A 17,956-nucleotide genomic window follows, 5' to 3' on the forward strand; every position below is an offset into this window, starting at 1 on the left:
TCATCCTGGGTTTCTTCTTCATGGGTTTGGGTGGCATTTTGTAATTGGGCAGGAAAGTCTGCATTGCAGCTCTGAGGGATCAGTTATTGGGGTATAATTTGGTGTCAGTTCTTAGTTGGATAGCTTAGCTTTAAAAGACCTTGTAACAAGAGATTGTTGGCCATTTTGTGCCTTCTAATGAAAAGCTGCTGAACTCACAGCAGTGAGACTGTTTTACTGGTAAGAAACAATAAACAGCTGAGTCCCACCATGAACTGCCATCTCAAGTGCCTTCAGTCCAGACCCAGAGGAACCCACAACTGGGACCCCCACACCTCCCTCTCAAGGCACTGTAGAAATCCCCAAAGACTGCACATGAATGACATCTGGCACACCCAAGGCACAGGAGAGAGTTTAATTAAATAAGTTTATTGTCTAACGCTTACATTTGTTACATCGCCGCTGTAAAGTGCGACAAATTTTCAGCAGGAACTCCCCGTTCCCCCTTTCCCCTCCTAGGAACTGCTGCAGGAACCAGGCCTCGTTCTTTAGACTCACAGAAGCGAAGTAGTGGACATGAAGTTTCAGTGGCACAGTTTTCACAAGTACATGGTTGAACAGAACTGCTGGGCAGGGCTGGGCAGAGCCCTGGGCACAGCAGATCCCCCCAGGCAGAGCCAGCTCACAGGTGAGATCGGTATCAGCCGCCAGGAAATGTTTGCTTGCCACCCTCAGAGCTCAGAGCAAGGTGCCTGGGTGGAGGCACAGCAAAGGAATAAGGAGTGCTGAGTTCAGTAGTGGGGAAATGCAGTTTAAAAAAGTATAAAAAATTAATGTAAAATACAGATACAAATAAATTTTGTCAGGAATACTGGCACGTGGCAATCTGAACTCAGGGGTTGGTTTTTTTTCTATTAGGGAAATTAACTGAACACTTTACTGCTCTGTGCAAAGACTTTTACTGGCTCTCAAACTGATACATTTTACAATCTCACTGTAGTGTCTGAACAGCAAGGTAGATGAATTGTTTCCAGCATTACAGGCAACACTAGATAATACTTAAACAAGATAATGTAAACTTTATTCTTAAGGCAGCTGGTACTAATGCTGCACACAGGCATTGCTCAATGCCCATTACAGTAATGGGACACGTAGCACTTGAAAACAAGTAAAAAGAAAAGAGCATTATTGGACTAAATGATGCATGTTGTCAAAATACCTTCCCTTTCACACAAACCATGAAATATTTGGACATCTAGAAAAATAATGCACCTACTCCTCCAACTTCAGCCTGTTCTTTTACAAATATTTCAAAATACTGATAAATAATAGTGACTGCAAGCAGAATGCCAGTGCCAGAGCCAATGGCTCCTAAAAAGTCAGCCAGTACTGAGAGGGCACCGATGCACAAGCCACCAAATGCAGCTGCTGTAGGGATGTATCTGTAAGAAAGGAAAAAACAGGGAAGAAGAAGGTAATAACCAAGGAATCTTTCTTTGACAAACATGGAAGAGATGTTTATAAACATCTCAAAATCCCTCATTATGTCACTTTAAAAAAAAAAGACAGTACAGGTTAATCTCTAATCTGTTGCTGTAACTTCTTTTGCATAACTAAGAAAATCAACAGCTGAATGGGAAGAATCTTCCCTTCTGCAGTGGAAAGAGGTATCAGATTTTTCCAACAATCCCTGCTCTAGCTGACATTTCCCAGCACTCTTCACCACCCAGCTGGAAGTCAGCACTTCCTTACCTGTTAAGCTCATGAACCATGGATGTATCCCTGTGGCCTCTCATCACCATTTGCTGTTCTTTGAGTTGCTTGGCAACCTGCAGAAAACATTATTTATGAAACTGCTGCAGTGTTTCACAGTCACTTGATGTTTTCTGGGATAAACTGATCAGTCAGTAGCTGGGGTCAGTTCTAAATCAAAAGCACTGTTTGAAAATCATTAAGGTAGAACACCTACATCTTTTGCTGATGAGCCAGACACCTCGATCCAAGTCTTGGAGAAGAATGCACAGGATCCCAACATAAATATTATATAAACTATTACATGGACAGGATCCTCAAATATTGCACCCATGGATTCTGGAGGAGACAAGTAGTAGCACAGGCCACCAACAGGGTAAGAGCGAGCAGGGCCACCTCCACTGACATCCTGAGAGGGGAAGAAAAAGGCAACAAATTAATTGTCACAAACTTCCCACATTCCTATCCTGTATTAATAGAGGAATTCCTCTTTGATGTTTGAAACAGCTTTTACACACAAATGTTACAAAGTAAGTATTCCAGTTGGTTAAATACCAAGGATTCACATCAAAGTAAAAATGCAATAATTCTACACAGCTAAAATGTGATCAAATACTCACTGCCCACTGTCCCAGTAAGTTCACCAAGAAGTTGCCACTGAAACGAACAGACAACATCTGGGAAATGACATAGAGGTTTGACACGAGGGCAGACTGCAGGATGATGGGAATGTTGGAGGTGTAGAAGAGCTTGATGGGATAGCTGCTGTACTGCCCCCGGTACCGCGCAGACTTGATGGGCAAATCCACCCGGAACCCCTGGGGAAAGAACACAAAGGCACCAGGGCTCACCTCTGAGGCACAAGGAACCCCCAGAGTGCCCCAAAGCTATTCCTGACCAGGCAGCTCTTGCTAGATAAACAAGGACTGCAAGGTCTGAGATAGAAAAGCCCAAAGGCTTTCTGCCACAGTCTGGATTACAGATTTTAAGGATTTAAAAGTTTTACTGCTTGGTTGTGTTACATTCTTGTCACATAAACACGGTTTCTCATCTGCTAACTGGTACTCCTGTAAAATACATTTTATAGCTTAGGGGTTGATAAAAGCCTGTCATGGCTTCCAAGTGAAACAGCCAGTTACCAGCAGGCTCTTGTGTGTAAGCCCAGACTCTTGTGTAGTTTTGTGGGGCAGGACCTTTTCTGAGTGGACCACATGAACTTGAAAACCTGTTTTTGGGGGTTTTTTTGGTTGTTCCCCCTCCCAAAAACTCAAACTCAACAACTTTAAAAAAAAAATCTTAAAAATTACATTTTAGCTGCCCTCACCCCCATTATCTCCACATGGATCCTCCTTTAGTGTCCATTTTAGCAGATACTTAGATTTAAAAAGAAACACGAATTAAATGTTTCCAGAAAATTAGGCAAAAACCAATAAACTACACACCCCAAAGAAGCAAAATTCTCCAGCTCTGTTTAAAAGTATTCTTTTCAGTCAATGATGAATATTAAGAATATTATTGATGTGATGCAACCACTGCAGTACCAGAATCCATTTTATTAAAAATATTCCCATAGTGTGTATGGCATTCAATGGAATGTGAGATTACACACTGAGTGCAACTAGGGCTGGGTGTAGAATTTTACAGCTTTACTGTCACAGAGGTAATTATTAATGAAATAACAAGATTGGGATAGAAAGAGTTCATTACTCAAAACTAAGATACTTCAGTTACTCTGGCTTAAACCCTCCCATCCTTTCCCAAAGACTGCAGTGTCCAGGGTGCACCTCCCCTGTGCAGAGCTGCTGTGGGCAGTTTTACCTGGAAATAGATGACTACAGCAAACACAAACACTGTAGCAATCAGGTTCATGAGGTTGGGCAGGTTCTGTCGGTAAAACGCCTCCCGCAGAGCCCGGACCTTGTCAGTTCGTGTGGCCAGCAGATGGAACAATGCAATCACAGCACCCTCAAACTCTGTTCCTGCATGAGGCAAGAAAGGGAAAGAAAGGTTAATCTCCAAATTAAAAACATTTTTTTAAAAAGTACCTTTTTTTCTGGAAATTTTATGTATGAAACACAAAAAATGTGATACAATAGGACACGGATCCTGTCATAACAAATATGTCGCAACATAGGACTTTTTTCTAGGTTATGGAATGCAGAATGATCTAAAAAACCATTATTCTTGGTTAGAAAAACAAAACAAAATGAAACTAAATCATCAAAGTCACACACTTGAAAGAATATTCTCTTCCCTTCTTTTCTGGGAGTAGGAGGATGTTCAGAAGGAAGAAATAATAAACAAGGTGAAAAACAGCTTTTAGAACTACAAAAACAAAACTACTAAAAACATGGCTCAGGATTTCAAATGAATGCAGTAAATGAGTTCATTTCCTGATGCTGTATCTTAAGGTGCTATTTCAGGGGTCTCAGAACAACCAAGATGTTGTCAAAGACTGGCTGTGGAATGAAGAGACTGCAGTCTCTGAAGAATCAAACCAATTTAAAGTAATTCAGAGGCACCAACTACAAAAGCATCCTATAGCTACAAACAACAGCTGGATCACAAACAACTCCTCTGAGTGCACAGCACTTCCTCTCTTCTCTATTTCCATGGACTAAGTGATGCTAAAACAAGATGATTTCAGTTTGGAAATCCAAAAATTTTCCTTCAAGGGGCCTGAAGTCCCATCTCAACTACTGCACTTCAAATCAGCAAAGGCAAACTTGTATTAACCTCCATGTAAATTACACATTTTCATCTTCAATGTTAATTGGACAACTGACTTCAGAAGCCAATCACCACACATTAGAACTTTTTTAAATGCCATCCAATAAAAATCTGATAGTTTATGAAACATGTTGTGACTGACTGTAAGAGCACACATACCTCTGCCAGTGTTGATGGTAGTGGGACTGAAAGCTTTCCAGACAATGGTTTCACAGATGTTGGTAGCAATAAACAGGGAAATACCAGACCCCAATCCATAACCTTTCTGAAGCAACTCATCTAGCAGCAACACAATCAGACCAGCCACAAACAGCTGTGAGAAAAGAAACAAAACTGAGCAGAAACAAGAATAAATCAAGTCAAGAGTTGTGTATTAATTCCCTGCTTCAGTATTTTCATCATGTTGGAGACTGATCATTAAGACTTTTATCTAAATGTCATTCATGCACTGTTTCTGACCCCTCAGGTACCAATGCCTGCACATCTCACCTGGCAATGACCTCTGTGCCTTTTTTCAAGGCAGACACAGCAGATTACTCAGTAATAACTTTTTTTTCTAAAAAAAAAGTTAAAGTTTGGGCATTTACTGTTCTGTTCTGCAGGAGAATGTCTCAAAGCTGCAGCTGTGCCATTTAGTCAGATTTCCTCCACAGCACTGAAGAGCAGCTAATGGAATTCCTGTATTTTTTATAGCCACCAATTGCTGTATTTTCAATTAAGCACCACTCCTACCTGAAATGCTTTTGGTATTTACTATCCCAGTATTCTCCTCCTTTATGGAATATTTAGAATTTCTCATATATTATTTTCTCATATCTCTAACAGATACAAATAATGATGCTTTGCAGCATTAAAAATAAATAAACTGAAGTCACCCAGACACAGAAAGATTTTTCCTTCCAGCTATACTGTCTCTAACCAGTCTCAGTTACACACAAAATAGCTCTTTACAAACCTGAATTATAATAAGAAGACAAATTCCAGCACCCATTTCAGCAGGATCTCCATACATTCCAGTCATAACATACACAATGGCTTGCCCAATGGTAATAATCATCCCAAATACTAAAACAGAGAGAAAGCAAATCCTTTAAAACAATCTGAATTCACCTACCAAAGAAATCTCATATCTATTATCACTTAGGCAGGCTGGTTTCCCAAGAATAAAAAGAGACTCAGTAATTTCAATAGGAACAGTGCTTACATTTCTGAGCTCCATTGAACAGGGCTCTGTCTTTTGGAGTATCACCAACTTCAATGATCTTTGCTCCTGCCAGCAGCTGCATGATCAAACCTGATGTCACAATGGGTGAGATACCCAGTTCCATCAAAGTACCTAGAAAAGAAGAAAAATTAAAACAGCATTAGGTCTCTTCAAAGGTTCCTATAACAAATATTTCTAATAATGTTTCCAATATGTAAATTCCTCTACAGGTATGACAAAGCAAAGACAGTCACGGCCTCACAAAGGCTGCTGTGTTAGAACCTGTAATTTTGAAGGCAGCATGGAAAACCCATGTAGCTTTTAATTACAAATAAGTTTGTGGAACTATGCTAACACTGAAGGCCAATGCACACTGAAGCTCAGCTTTGCTGGCATATCCTCAAGGAACCTTTCCCTGGACAGCATCTTGTCCCTGGTTGTTTGCTCTGTCAGTGCTTCAATGTCACATTTTCCACAAAAATATGCTGCAGATCCACATTTTCTGAGAACACTGCCCTTTGAATCACTGGCTCCAGTTGAGAGTTTAGGATTAGTTCTTAACAAAACAAAAAGCATCACTAAGCTGCTCTTAACTCTGCCAACTCACTGGCACTGTGCCACTGAGGTACCAACTCCCAAATGTATCCAATTCAAAGAGGGAAAGCATTAAATTAATTATTATCATTTGGTTCTTTCATACTTGTATCCTGGAGTTTCCATGTAAAATATTACATCACCTGTCATGGAAATCTCTATTCCTCCAGCAGCCAGGAAATTAGATGTCAAAAACTTTAGGATTCACCTCACATCCTCCAATGACCTCTAGTCAGTTGACTGAAGTGAAAATTCACTTTCCCACTCCTGTTTATAATTGCTTTCAGTTTCTCTAGCCTTTTCTTGGCCACTGTTACCATTCTGTTTGGGTAGTGGACAGCATATTTACTAACATACACTGCTAGGGACACACCAAATTCTGCAAACTCTGCAGGAGAATTTGAAGTAGAGAACTTCCTTACCTTACTATCCTCACTGGCAACAAAATTTGCTATTCCTAAGTAAGCAGTACCTTCACATTAGAGGGTTCCAGTGATTTTCTTCCTTCCAGCCAATTTTCCAAGCTACAGATGAGATCAGTGTCCTCATTTAGAGTCAGGCATGACTGGTCACCCATCTTAAGTTTCAGACTCCTAGCATTAGTTTGAATCTTATACATTTGGTTGTGTTCCACTTTACTCTTCCTAGATGTGTCAGTTTAGTTTTGCTCAAGTTTATGCCCAATCATCTCTGCCTTCAGCTTCTCCACATTGAAAACTACTGACCCATAACACTGCCCAACTATTATGAAGTGTAGCTGACTTGCACAGGTGAGGCATTTCCCAATCAGCACCCTCACATTAGTGCAGTTCCTAACTGGAAAGTCAGAAAATTCCCTGTCTCATATATTAGTTAGAGAGAGACAGCTCTGAAATCCTGAATGGAATCATCCCAAAACTTGTGAATCAATATTAATCTCATCTGCATCTCAAAGAAATTCCATTCCCAACATGAAGCACTGCTCAAGTACCAATTCTGATTCCATCTGTGTTAAGAACTTGACAAAGTGTTCCAAGCTGACATCTGGGTGCTGTGGAATTTGCCAGCCAAGTGTTTTCCTCCTGGGCAGTTTATCCCAAGAGAAAACAGAGAAAGGAGTGAGCACCAACCTCTGTTTGATGCAAGAATGACTCTCATCCAATAGAAGGGGTCTGCAGAATCTGATGACATGATTCCAAACAAAGGGATCTGCCAAAGTGCACAACAGCATTAAACACATACACACAATTAGAATGCATTCATACAAATCTTAACATCTAATGATTCAACTGTTACATTGTTTAATTTTTTTTAATTAAACCAAAAGTATTGACACTATGTCTTTTTATCCTCCAACTGGGGCATAACTCAGAGAACTAAACTAAGACCCTTCCATAAGGAAAAGCAGAAACTCCTAGAAAAAAGAAGTTGAAATATGTTTTGGAATATCCCACATGCAACTGTCAATACTAAACATGTTCATACAAAACTTCCAATATTCTGTATGTCAATACTGAGGGATTTTGAGCTCTTTAAAACTCTTCCTAATCACCAAACAGTACAGTAACAATCTTAGGGATCAATTTCTGAAAACTCTAGTCTGAACCATCTGTTTTCCTTATTCAACTACTATGATCTCTCATATAGATGCAAAATTCTAATTATGCATACATCCAGCTGCCAGTAAACCCAGATGAACTACATGTTCTTCTAGCTAGTATCATTCCCACTTCCTCCCAAAAAACAGATTGGTACAAGAGCTGTGCTTTAGCCTTCAAACAGTCCTTCAGAGCTGAAAACAAAAACTATTAAACTACTGCTCTGTAGTCTGGAATGGCTGCATTAACAAACATAAGCTAAAACCCTGATTCTGAAATGTACAGTTTGTTTTGAATCTTCCAAGATATGGATCTGTAAGTCCCTAAAAATGTATATCAAGTAATGTATGGATTCTCATTTTCTTCAGTATCCAGGTTAAAAAAAAAACTTTTTTGAAGAACAATAAAAAAGTCTCCACTCTTTACAAGCCAAGCACAGGTTTTAGGAATGGCTACAACTAATAAAGATCACATAAATGTTTACAAAGACAGGCATTTTGAAAGGGCTTTAGCCCACAACTTTACCAGGATATTCACAAAAAAAAGTTCTACATGTCAACTTCAAACCCTTCACAAAAATATTTTTCTGCAGTCTTTACAATCCAGCAGCTTGTTGAAGAGGAACTTGGTAAGAAGTCACTTTGATTTAATTTTCACCTTTGTGAGTGCTAGAATTTAAATGTAGCTATGAACAGAGGGTAAACAATGCATTAAATTGCTTGGCTTGTTTATGCTGCTCAATAAATAATTACCTTGGCTGTTTACCCTGCAGCCACTATCATCACTTGATAGGACCTTGGTAACAAGAAAAAAACATTATGTATTTCTGACTAAATGTAAAGCTTCAGTTTCTAAAAACATCTATGATCAACACTACAGACTATTTCAGAGAAGCAGGTTTTTTGAACTCAACTTTAAATAGTTTAACATAAAAAAAAAGGTTAAACTGGTAGGTCACCATGAAACAAGAACATCTCATGCTTTCAGGGTACTTTTATGTACAGCACAGACATTTTCTGACCACAGATGATATCAATACCCACCTGGCAGCACACTAAGAAAATGAAGAGTGTGATGGCTGTCCATAGTACCTTCTCTCTGAACTGGATCTACAGGACAGAGTGGAGACACAAACATGTTCATGTAGGCAGAACTTCCACTGCACTCTCACAGCACTAAATGCTGTTATCACTCAGAATGCAATGGAAAGATATCAAACCAGAAAGCATCACTCCTCACTGGAATGTATTTTTAATATGATTTCAGATTTTAGAGAGAGACAAAGGTAACTTACGTGGGACTGGCAGACATTCAGTCACTAGAATATATTTTATCTACAGTATTCTAGTACATTTACAGAACAGCAACAGCATGGCTGAAATCATGGACTTACCAGAGCAAACAGGAAAGATTAATGCAAAAAAACCTTATCTTCAGTACTTAAGCTCCAACAGAAGTTTTGTAAGGCTGGAAATTCTTAAACTAAAACACTGTAAAGTTTTTAGAGGGATTGAACTGTTGTGAAGACACCTGATTAAAACCAGAAGAACCATGAGTTTTTGACAGCAATTCAAAATATTTAGAATTAAGTTCTTCAAAGGGTGTTAGAGGGAGCTTTAAATTCATCATTATGTTCATGGACACACACCACAAAATGATTTTTAAATATTCCTTGTTTTCCTCCAATTTTTTTTTATTGATGTAGGTTATACATTACTTTAAAAAGAATGCCAGGCCAATGATCACTAGTGATTAATTCATTGAGGAGAATCTCAGAGTCACAACATTTGAGGTGCCTGTAATTAGTGCCAGGTGCAAGAAGAGAAGAATCACAAGATTTAGGTTTGAGTCAGAGGATTACTCAAAGCATGAGGCAGAAAGAAATGCACTTGAGAGCAGAGAGGGCTGGGGTGCAGGGCTATGCTCAGGTTCCCACCTCTCCTCCAGGACTGCAAACCTGAGGGTTAAATGTGCTCACTGCAGCTACAAAACATGACATGAACTAACACCTAAGAGAGATCCAGCAGAAATGGTTGGGGCTCTCTGCCTCCAACCACTGAATCTGCCTGTGGAGAAGCAACAAGGAAAAGGATGAGTGCCTGGTTTAATAGGTACAGAACATCCACAACTGAGAAACTACAAATCACTGCAGCAGCACCACAGGTCCTCAAGCAAAGAAAACCCAGAATGTATCTACATCTTTATGAGTGAAACCATGCACTTACAAGCAAAATAATTCAGGTAACAATTTATTTCCTGCTGTTGCCTCACTCTTAAAAGAGGACAGATGCTAAAAATACTTACAGCGCAGAGTTATAAAAAGAAAAATAGTGACAGCAGCAAATAAATCTAAACAATACCTTGTGTAAGACTATGCAGTGCTGACCCATTTTACCAGGTCTGAACTCCACAATTCAGACTTTAAGCAGACTCTAGAACCAAAAATGCTCAGCCAAATTATCTCTACAGCCTCACAGTTAAACTTGGCTTCAGAGGCATCAGAGAAGGTCTAGAACTGCTCTGGTTCTCTCTCTTAACCACGGTGAATATGAGCATTAGAGGAATTCTGCATCACCCAAATCACAGTTATTCACAAGGAAAACAGTCTCTATGAGTCAAGATGACAAAAAAGCAAAAGGAGTCATCCAAACCCATATGTCAGGAATGGCAAAATACAGTGTGATACCAAAATATTCCAGCCACAAATGCTAACAAGCACAGGGACAGTAAATTTCACCATCTGATCTGATTCAATTGGACATTTTCTTCCTCTGACATTTTTCTTAAATCATGTGAAAATGAAGGGGCTTGAGCATTATCATCTTGGTGCTCTGAACAGCGTGTTCTACTTAGCAAATCTGTGCATGAGGGAAATCTGTGCATGAGCAAATCTGTGCATGAGGGAAATACGAGCCCATTCTACTAACCACAAAAGTAGTAATCACTTTTGCTAATCAAGTTGGCCAAAACACAAAAGCAACACTCCCTAGAGACAGAAGAAACCACTTTCCTCATCAACAAGAACAGCAAAATGATTCAGTGAGAGCCCAACTGAATCAAAACATCATCTTCATTTAACAATCAATACATGATTAATGAAAATTCATTTATTTTTCTATTTATCTGAATTTCTTGTATTGGCCTTAAACCAATCCACTGAAACCATTACTGGTCATGCCTGCCTGTGACAGCTTGCAAGAAAACACTAAATTACAGACAGCTAAAGTTACATGGAATGACCTAAATCTGTTGATAAACTACACAGAATCAAGGAACATGACTGAAAATGGTCAAAGGGTGCTTCAGCCTAGGAAAGATGTTCCCAATTACATTTTCACTTTAAATTTGTACAAAGCTGGCAACTGGCAGCCATTGTCTAGACAGTGACCAAAATAGCAGTAAAGTGACCCAAATAGACAGGACAGGAATCTTGGCACTTCTCAGGGCATCCTCCATCTGATGATGGACAACAAGGAGAGATCAAGCCCCTCTCTGGCAAATACCATCTGCCACTGAGCTTTACAGAAACATCAGCACCTGGAGGTTTGTGCCAGCCTTCTCTTCTCACTCATCTCACAAGACAAAAATGGGATGGCTGCAACCAACTAATCACAGATGTGCCATAAATCAGCACCAAAAGATTGCACCACACTGCAGAAACAAAGATGGGCACCTGCCAACCAGACCTGCTGCATCCAAGCCTGGCTCTGGAGACTCCTGCTCTGAAAACACCTTTGTCTGGCCTAAATAATTTCTTTAGAAACCTGTCCCAAAGCTGAAGAGTGCTGGAAAGCAACTAGATGGAGCAAAGAGCCAGGGGGTAAATCCCAGTTTTTTGAAAAAATCAATTCCAGAAGGCCATAATCATAATTTTTTACTGTATTTTCTTCATTCAACTGAGCAGGCTCAGCTATGGTCACTGGCACAAACACCTCTACATGCAGGTGTAACCTTTGGGAACCTCTCATTAACCAAAGAGGATTCTCTGAGCTGGTGCCATGTTCCCAGTTAAGCTTTCCCTTTTAAGAATATAAAATCCAACATTTAGCTCTTAAGGAATTTTCATGGAAGTCATGACAATAGCCATGACAAGTCAATTTGTTATTTTAATTAGATTGTCATGTGGGCAATATGTTTGCTTGAGTTTTGAAAGCAAAAATGGTGTTTGGTTGGAGGGTTTTTTTGGACAGGGCAGGTCTCTTTCTGATCTATAAAAATTACCTATTTTTAATCTAGAAAATGTGCCAAGAATGGAGGAGGAGGAGTTTCAAATGGGAGGAGTTTCAAGGGCTAGAGGATGAGAGAGATCAGCTGTAAATGAACTGAGTTCACTGACTTCAGATCAAAGAGAAATGTCACATGCAGAAGGTGAACAGGGCAATTACCTGAACTGTACCACACATCACTCCCCCACCTCAGCAAGGTCTATCATAGCTATGGGTGTAGGAAATACTTTTTGGAAAAGGAGAATTAAATTTGTGCTTCCTGATCTACAGAACAATCCTTTTCCAAGTAATATACAAGCCAGCTCAAAGCCAACCAGAAAACAAAGCTTGAAGACTGTGTCCTAATGTTAAAATAGATCACATGGAGATGAAACTAAATAAACTTAGTCTAGAATTGAGATTTTTTTAAAAAATGAGTTAGTATCAGTACCATAGGGAACAACTTAACAGAAGGGTGCTCAGAATTCATCATCACAGTAATGTTTTTCCTTAATATGTGTCCCCCCTGCTCCAAAGAATATATTCTACTTTAGGGCCCTCTGTCTGTATTTATATTGGAGCCAGGACTAGAATATCACAATATTCCCTCCCCTGTGAACTATAAAAGTAAGAACAAAATGTGGCACTCACTTTTCTTTCCGGTTTCTGGATTTCAGGTAACACTGCACAGAATGGCTTAATGACTTCTAAAAATTTTACTGTTCCAGAAAAACAAACACACACACAAAAGAAGAGACAAAAATATATTAATGAACATTTATTAACTTCACAGAACTTAATTTAGCTTCCAAAACCGTCTGAAAACTAACACCCTCTTCTTAAAACAGCTGAGAACAGGGCAAATATGTGGAACAGAATTCTTGTTCTAACCAGATTTGGCCCATTCTTTTTTCCACAGCTGGAATAATTTCAGAGAATTGGTGCTGTATGTATCACCAGAAGTGAACTGAATTGTATTTCCATCTAAAAATAAATGACCTAGTATCAGTCTGTGCTAGTTAAACACAGAAAGAGACTGACATCAAAAGGTATCCATGCAGAGATTAGAATCTTGGGTTTATTCAAGTATTTAGCTGAAAAAATAGTTCAATCATTAAAAAATGTTTAGAAATTGTAATTTAAATGAGTGCAACACTTTTTCTGATTGGAACTTTAGGGGATTTTATTTAGTTTTAATCCATTTCTCTTCACAGTTTCCCCTTTAGAAACACAGAAAAGCTCAACAGTTTGAGCTCTTTTACTGGGCAAAAAATGTAGTCAGTCTAGGGGCAGAAAAAATCAAAGCATATGTGCTTGGTAGGGAATTTGCCTTCAAAACTTGAACATTATTTCCAGCCCCAACACACTGGGACAGACATAAAAAACCACCATTGGTTCCTTTTCGAAGAGGATGCATTTATTACACTGTAAGTAACATTTTGGCTGTAGGGCCATGTTTACACCTCAGCCCACAGAGGGTGGCACAGCTCCATCGGAGCATCATGGAATGGGTCAGGCTGGAAGGGAGCACAGGGCTCAGCTGCTCCCGCCTCCCTGCTCAGGCAGGGCCATCCCAGAGCACAGGGCACAGGGATGTGCCCAGACACTGCTGGAATATCTCCAGTGAGGGAGACTCCACAGCCTCTCTGGTCAATCTGCTCCAGTGCTCGGTCACTGCCCAGGACAGAAATTCTTCCTCATGTTCAGGTGGAGCTTCCTGGGCATCAGTTTGTGCCCTTTGCCTCTGGTCTTATTGGGTGGCATCACTGAGCAGAGCCTGATCCATCCTTTGACACCCGCCCTTTAGACACTTATACACACATATTTATAAGTACATAGGATATATATGCTCTATACGTGTATATAGTGCATATATAGGTATATATATATAGTAGGGCTAGAGTGGATCACGTCCCCCCAGCACGAAGCAGTGCCCGGCCTCACGCCGTGCCCGGCAGCACCGACCCTGTGCGGGGAGCGGCTGCTCGGCACCGCCGGCCCTGCCTGCGGCGGTGCCCGGAGCACGGGGCCGCATCACCGGCCACGTCCTCCCCGCGCTGCCCGGGGCCGCTGTTCCCCGCCCCGTGTCCCGGCCCGCTCCCTCCCGGCTCCGTCCGCACTCACTGCCCATGGCGGTGGCGGCCCGGCCGCGGTCCCAGCGCTGTCACCGTCGCTGTCGCCGCCGTCACGTGACGCGCGCTGCGGACGGGCCGTCCCTCCCTCCCCGCCCGGGGGGGACACGGCGGTACCGCCCTCACGGAGCGCCCCCCGCGCCCTTCCCCAGGCGAGGGCGGCCGGAGCGGCGGCACGGGCGCGGAGCGGGGGCCGCCGCGGCGGGATCAGGCTGAGGGCGGGCAGCCGCGGCTGCGAAGGACCGACCGCGCTCCCGGAGTGCTCCGCGCGGCGCGGGGGGCGGGCACGGCCCCTCAGGCACGGCTCGGCCCCGCCGGGCGCGGGAAGCCGCCCGCCCCTCACTCGCTCAGCGTGAGGGGCTGTGGTGTGTCTGTGGCGTTGGTACAGCGGTACCAGGTTGTGAAAAATGAGTATTTTATGCTTGGCTTTTCGCAAACGTCAGGACTCAGGACATCCCTCTGGCTGTCCTGAGCAGCCCAGACCCCTGCCAGGGGTCTCAGAGACCCTGGCACAGAGCCCAAGATGCTCCTGTGGTTTTGATTATGACCCGTGGAGCAAGTTACCAACCTTAGATGAAGATTTGCAAGCCATGACAAATTAAGTAGAATGACAGTGAATTTATCACAAGGTGAAAAAGTAGATTTTGGGGTTTTTAGAATGGTAATTCAGGGGGACAAAATAGAGGAATCTGGGCATGTCCAGCCTTTCTCCTTCTTCTTTGCCTCCGTCTTCTGCTGTGATGTTGGCACTTACAGATTGGTTTAGAGTAGAAGCTCACTGTCTAACATAGGTGATAGGTGTTGGAAAGTAATTGTAACCATTGTACATGTAGTTTTTTGTATAAAGACATAACACCGCCCTGGGGGCAGGCAGAGTGCCTGGAACTGTCCTGCTGGACGGACCTTGGCAGGGCAGGAGAAAATTTTTTATAGATAAGATACAATAAACAACCCTGAGACCGAGAAATTAGGAGCTCTGACTCCTTCTTCAAGCGCCGGGCTGGGAAAAGAGACTTTCTGACTTTTCTTGGGGTCACTCTGACAAGCTAGTGTCCCGACAGCAAATATTAAAATGAATATTATATGTGTTGTGTTAGAAAGTAATGCTGTATTAATTCTCTTAAGTAGTGTGTTAAATATAGTTTTAGGTTATAACAAAATGTTAAAATAGAAACTATGCTATGTAGGATACTTTTTTCAAGAGAGGACTTGCACTGAGATAGCAGCCACAGGACACCTGAATCTTTCAGAGATAAAGAATTTATTGCTCCATTATCAGAAGAAACGAACTTCCTGCCTCGAAGGCACTGTTAGGATTCAGAGGAAGAAGGTGACAATGATCAGACAGAATCCTGTGTTTGAATGGAATTTATGCATCATGTATGAGATGTATGAATATGCAACAGGCTGTTGTTTTTAAGGGTTAATCTTTTGTTAACGGGTGTCCTTTTTTGGGCTCATGCTGCCCAGAAAAGGTACCTGGACCCTCCATAACTCTTTATTGTGTTTATTGTCTTGTATTGTCCTAATTCAAATTGTCCAAATTATTATTCCTCTAATTGTACTCCTATTTTTATAACCATTTTATTACTATTAAACTTTTAAAATTAAAAAAAACCCAAGTGATTGGTGTTTTTCACATAGGTGGAAAGCACAGGCTGAGCGCTTTGGTACCGAAGTGTCTGAAGCACAAGTCCCATGAGGATCAGCTGAGGGAGTTGGGATTGTTCATCCTGGAGAAAAGGAGGCTCAGGCCCTACAGCTCCCTGACAGGAGGGTGCAGCCATGTGCAGGCTGGGCTCTGCTCTTGGCTGACCTGCCACAGGGCGAGAGGACGAGGCCTCAGGGTGCACCAGGGGAGGTTTAGGTTGGGCATTGGTAGGAATTTCTTCACAGAAGGGATGATTAGACCCTAGGTTAGATTAGCATGGGCTGCCCAGGGAGCTGGTGAATCACTGTCCCTCTGGGTGTCTAAGGAAAGCCTGGATGTGGCACTCAGTGCCATGGTCTGGTTGATAAGGTGGTGACCAGTATAGGTTGGACTCAATGGTTTTGAAGGTCTTTTCCAATCTAATTGATTTTGTGATTCTGTGATTCTCTGAAGTAAACCTGAAAACCTATTTCAATACCATCCCACAATCACCAAAACAGGTATAACACCTACAGAGCTCTCAGTTACAACAGCCAGTGGCATATAAAATTAGAATCATCAGAATTTACTGCAAGATTTAGATATGACCATTAAAAACAGTATTTATTCCTTCTGAATACCTGATCTGATGCACAAGCTTGAATTCTTCCTTTATTAGGCTAAGTTACCAAAAGAAAACACAAACTGTGTGAAGCATTAGGGCTCCTCCAAAACTTTGAATCTATATTTTGGATTGCACCCTGCATTCCCTAAGAAAACCTCTTAACTAACACCTTGTTACAATTCCTAAACAACTTTGTTCAATAGCTTCCCTCATCTGAAATCACTTAGAAAAGTTTTTTCTTTCAGTTTTATATACTCATAACTTAACAAATACTAATGAGCAGCTCTGTAGCAATTACTTTCACCTAGAGTTCTTGTACAGTCTGACAAATGTCCATGATTAACGTGCCTGGCAGTGTACTTGTAGATCATAATGTCCAAATAATAGCTGGGTTAGTAGCAAAGCTTCAGGAAGTTTCTTGTGACCACCCTTAATTCAGATTTTCAGCCATAGTTATTTGAGAAGTTCATTAAATTACAGGTTTTGTTAGCAAACCCTACTGTCTCTAAGTCACTGGACGCTTTGGTGATTGATAAAAGGTCTAGGAGGTTTCTTCAGTCCATACTGACACAGATACACCACTTCAGGTGTGCTGAACAAATGTTTCTATGCCACCTTCCTCACTGACAGAAGCAAAAAAAATAAAAATGCAGTATTGTTTTCTTTGCTTATTCAAAATACCACTGTGTTCAGAACTTTTCACCTTCAAAGGTCAGACTGTATTTTTTAAATCTAAATTCACATCACTGGTACTAAAATACTTGTTTTAATGCATTTTCCTGGTGTGTTTTCTTTCTGAGAGCTTTTGCTGCCTTTAATGAACTGCTCAACAGCTCATTCCTTCCATGTCTTTATTTTTTTCCTTCTAGTCTTGCACTTCTCTCTGAAAATCCTGACACACCACAGTAAACTGTCGCAGACATTTTTTCATAGAAATCCTTTCTTTCAGATTTGTCCATCTTCTGAGAAGCAAAGGCCCAGAAGATGAATGTAAACAATTGTTATCAGCTGCTGTGGAATGCAAGAGGATGCACCTGTGATTGGCTCATCTTCCATGTGTACCATTAAGGGCCAATCACAGGAGCAGCTCAGGGACAGATTCCCTGCACACAGAACTTTGTTATAGATTCTTTCTATTCTATTCTTAGCTTAGCAGCTCTCTGCAACTTCTCTCTTCATTCTTTTTAGTATAGTTATAATGTATTATATATCATATATCAATAAATCCAGCCTTCTGATCAAGAAACAAGATTCTTGTCCTTCTCTCACCATGGAGACCTCCTCAGGTCGCTGTAATAGTAAACAAAGGCTGTAACTCTCTCTCTCTCTCTAGTTAGTTCCTTGCTACCTAACAGCAGATAAAGGCTCTTTTGTGCTAATGACCCACAGAATTTCCTGACAAAGGACTGGGACCTGCTCTGTTACTCACTCAGCCTGTGTGGCAGCTCAGGCACATGCTGTGACTCTTGGGGTGTCCTGTGCAGGGCCAGGAGCTGGACTCAATCCTTCTGGGTCCCTTCCAACTCAG

General features: G+C 41.3%; 1 protein-coding gene across 1 annotated transcript; it reads right to left on the reverse strand.

Annotated features, from left to right (window-relative positions):
• Positions 1-387: 387 nt before the first annotated feature.
• On the reverse strand, positions 388-14,304 carry SEC61A2 (SEC61 translocon subunit alpha 2). Its single transcript, XM_064703029.1, has 12 exons — positions 14,166-14,304; positions 12,693-12,760; positions 8,880-8,945; positions 7,369-7,447; positions 5,666-5,797; positions 5,417-5,526; positions 4,621-4,774; positions 3,550-3,710; positions 2,352-2,549; positions 1,949-2,140; positions 1,732-1,808; positions 388-1,421 (listed from the first exon to the last, which is right to left on the reverse strand). Exons 1-12 carry the CDS (start codon positions 14,170-14,172, stop codon positions 1,235-1,237), a joined length of 1,431 nt encoding a protein of 476 aa, XP_064559099.1. The 5' UTR covers positions 14,173-14,304; the 3' UTR covers positions 388-1,234.
• Positions 14,305-17,956: the final 3,652 nt, after the last annotated feature.

The sequence above is a fragment of the Zonotrichia leucophrys genome, chromosome 1A (assembly GCF_028769735.1).
Source record: "Zonotrichia leucophrys gambelii isolate GWCS_2022_RI chromosome 1A, RI_Zleu_2.0, whole genome shotgun sequence".
NCBI lineage: Eukaryota > Metazoa > Chordata > Aves > Passeriformes > Passerellidae > Zonotrichia > Zonotrichia leucophrys.

Bases quoted from the DNA above. Each gene is read 5' to 3' on its own strand.
- SEC61A2 (XM_064703029.1), bottom strand. The intron at 7,448-8,879 runs GTGGGTATTGAT...GCACTTTGGCAG, and splicing joins TTTTCTTAGTGTGCTGCCAG to ATCCCTTTGTTTGGAATCAT. The intron at 1,422-1,731 runs GTAAGGAAGTGC...CCTTTCTTACAG, and splicing joins ATGGTTCATGAGCTTAACAG to ATACATCCCTACAGCAGCTG.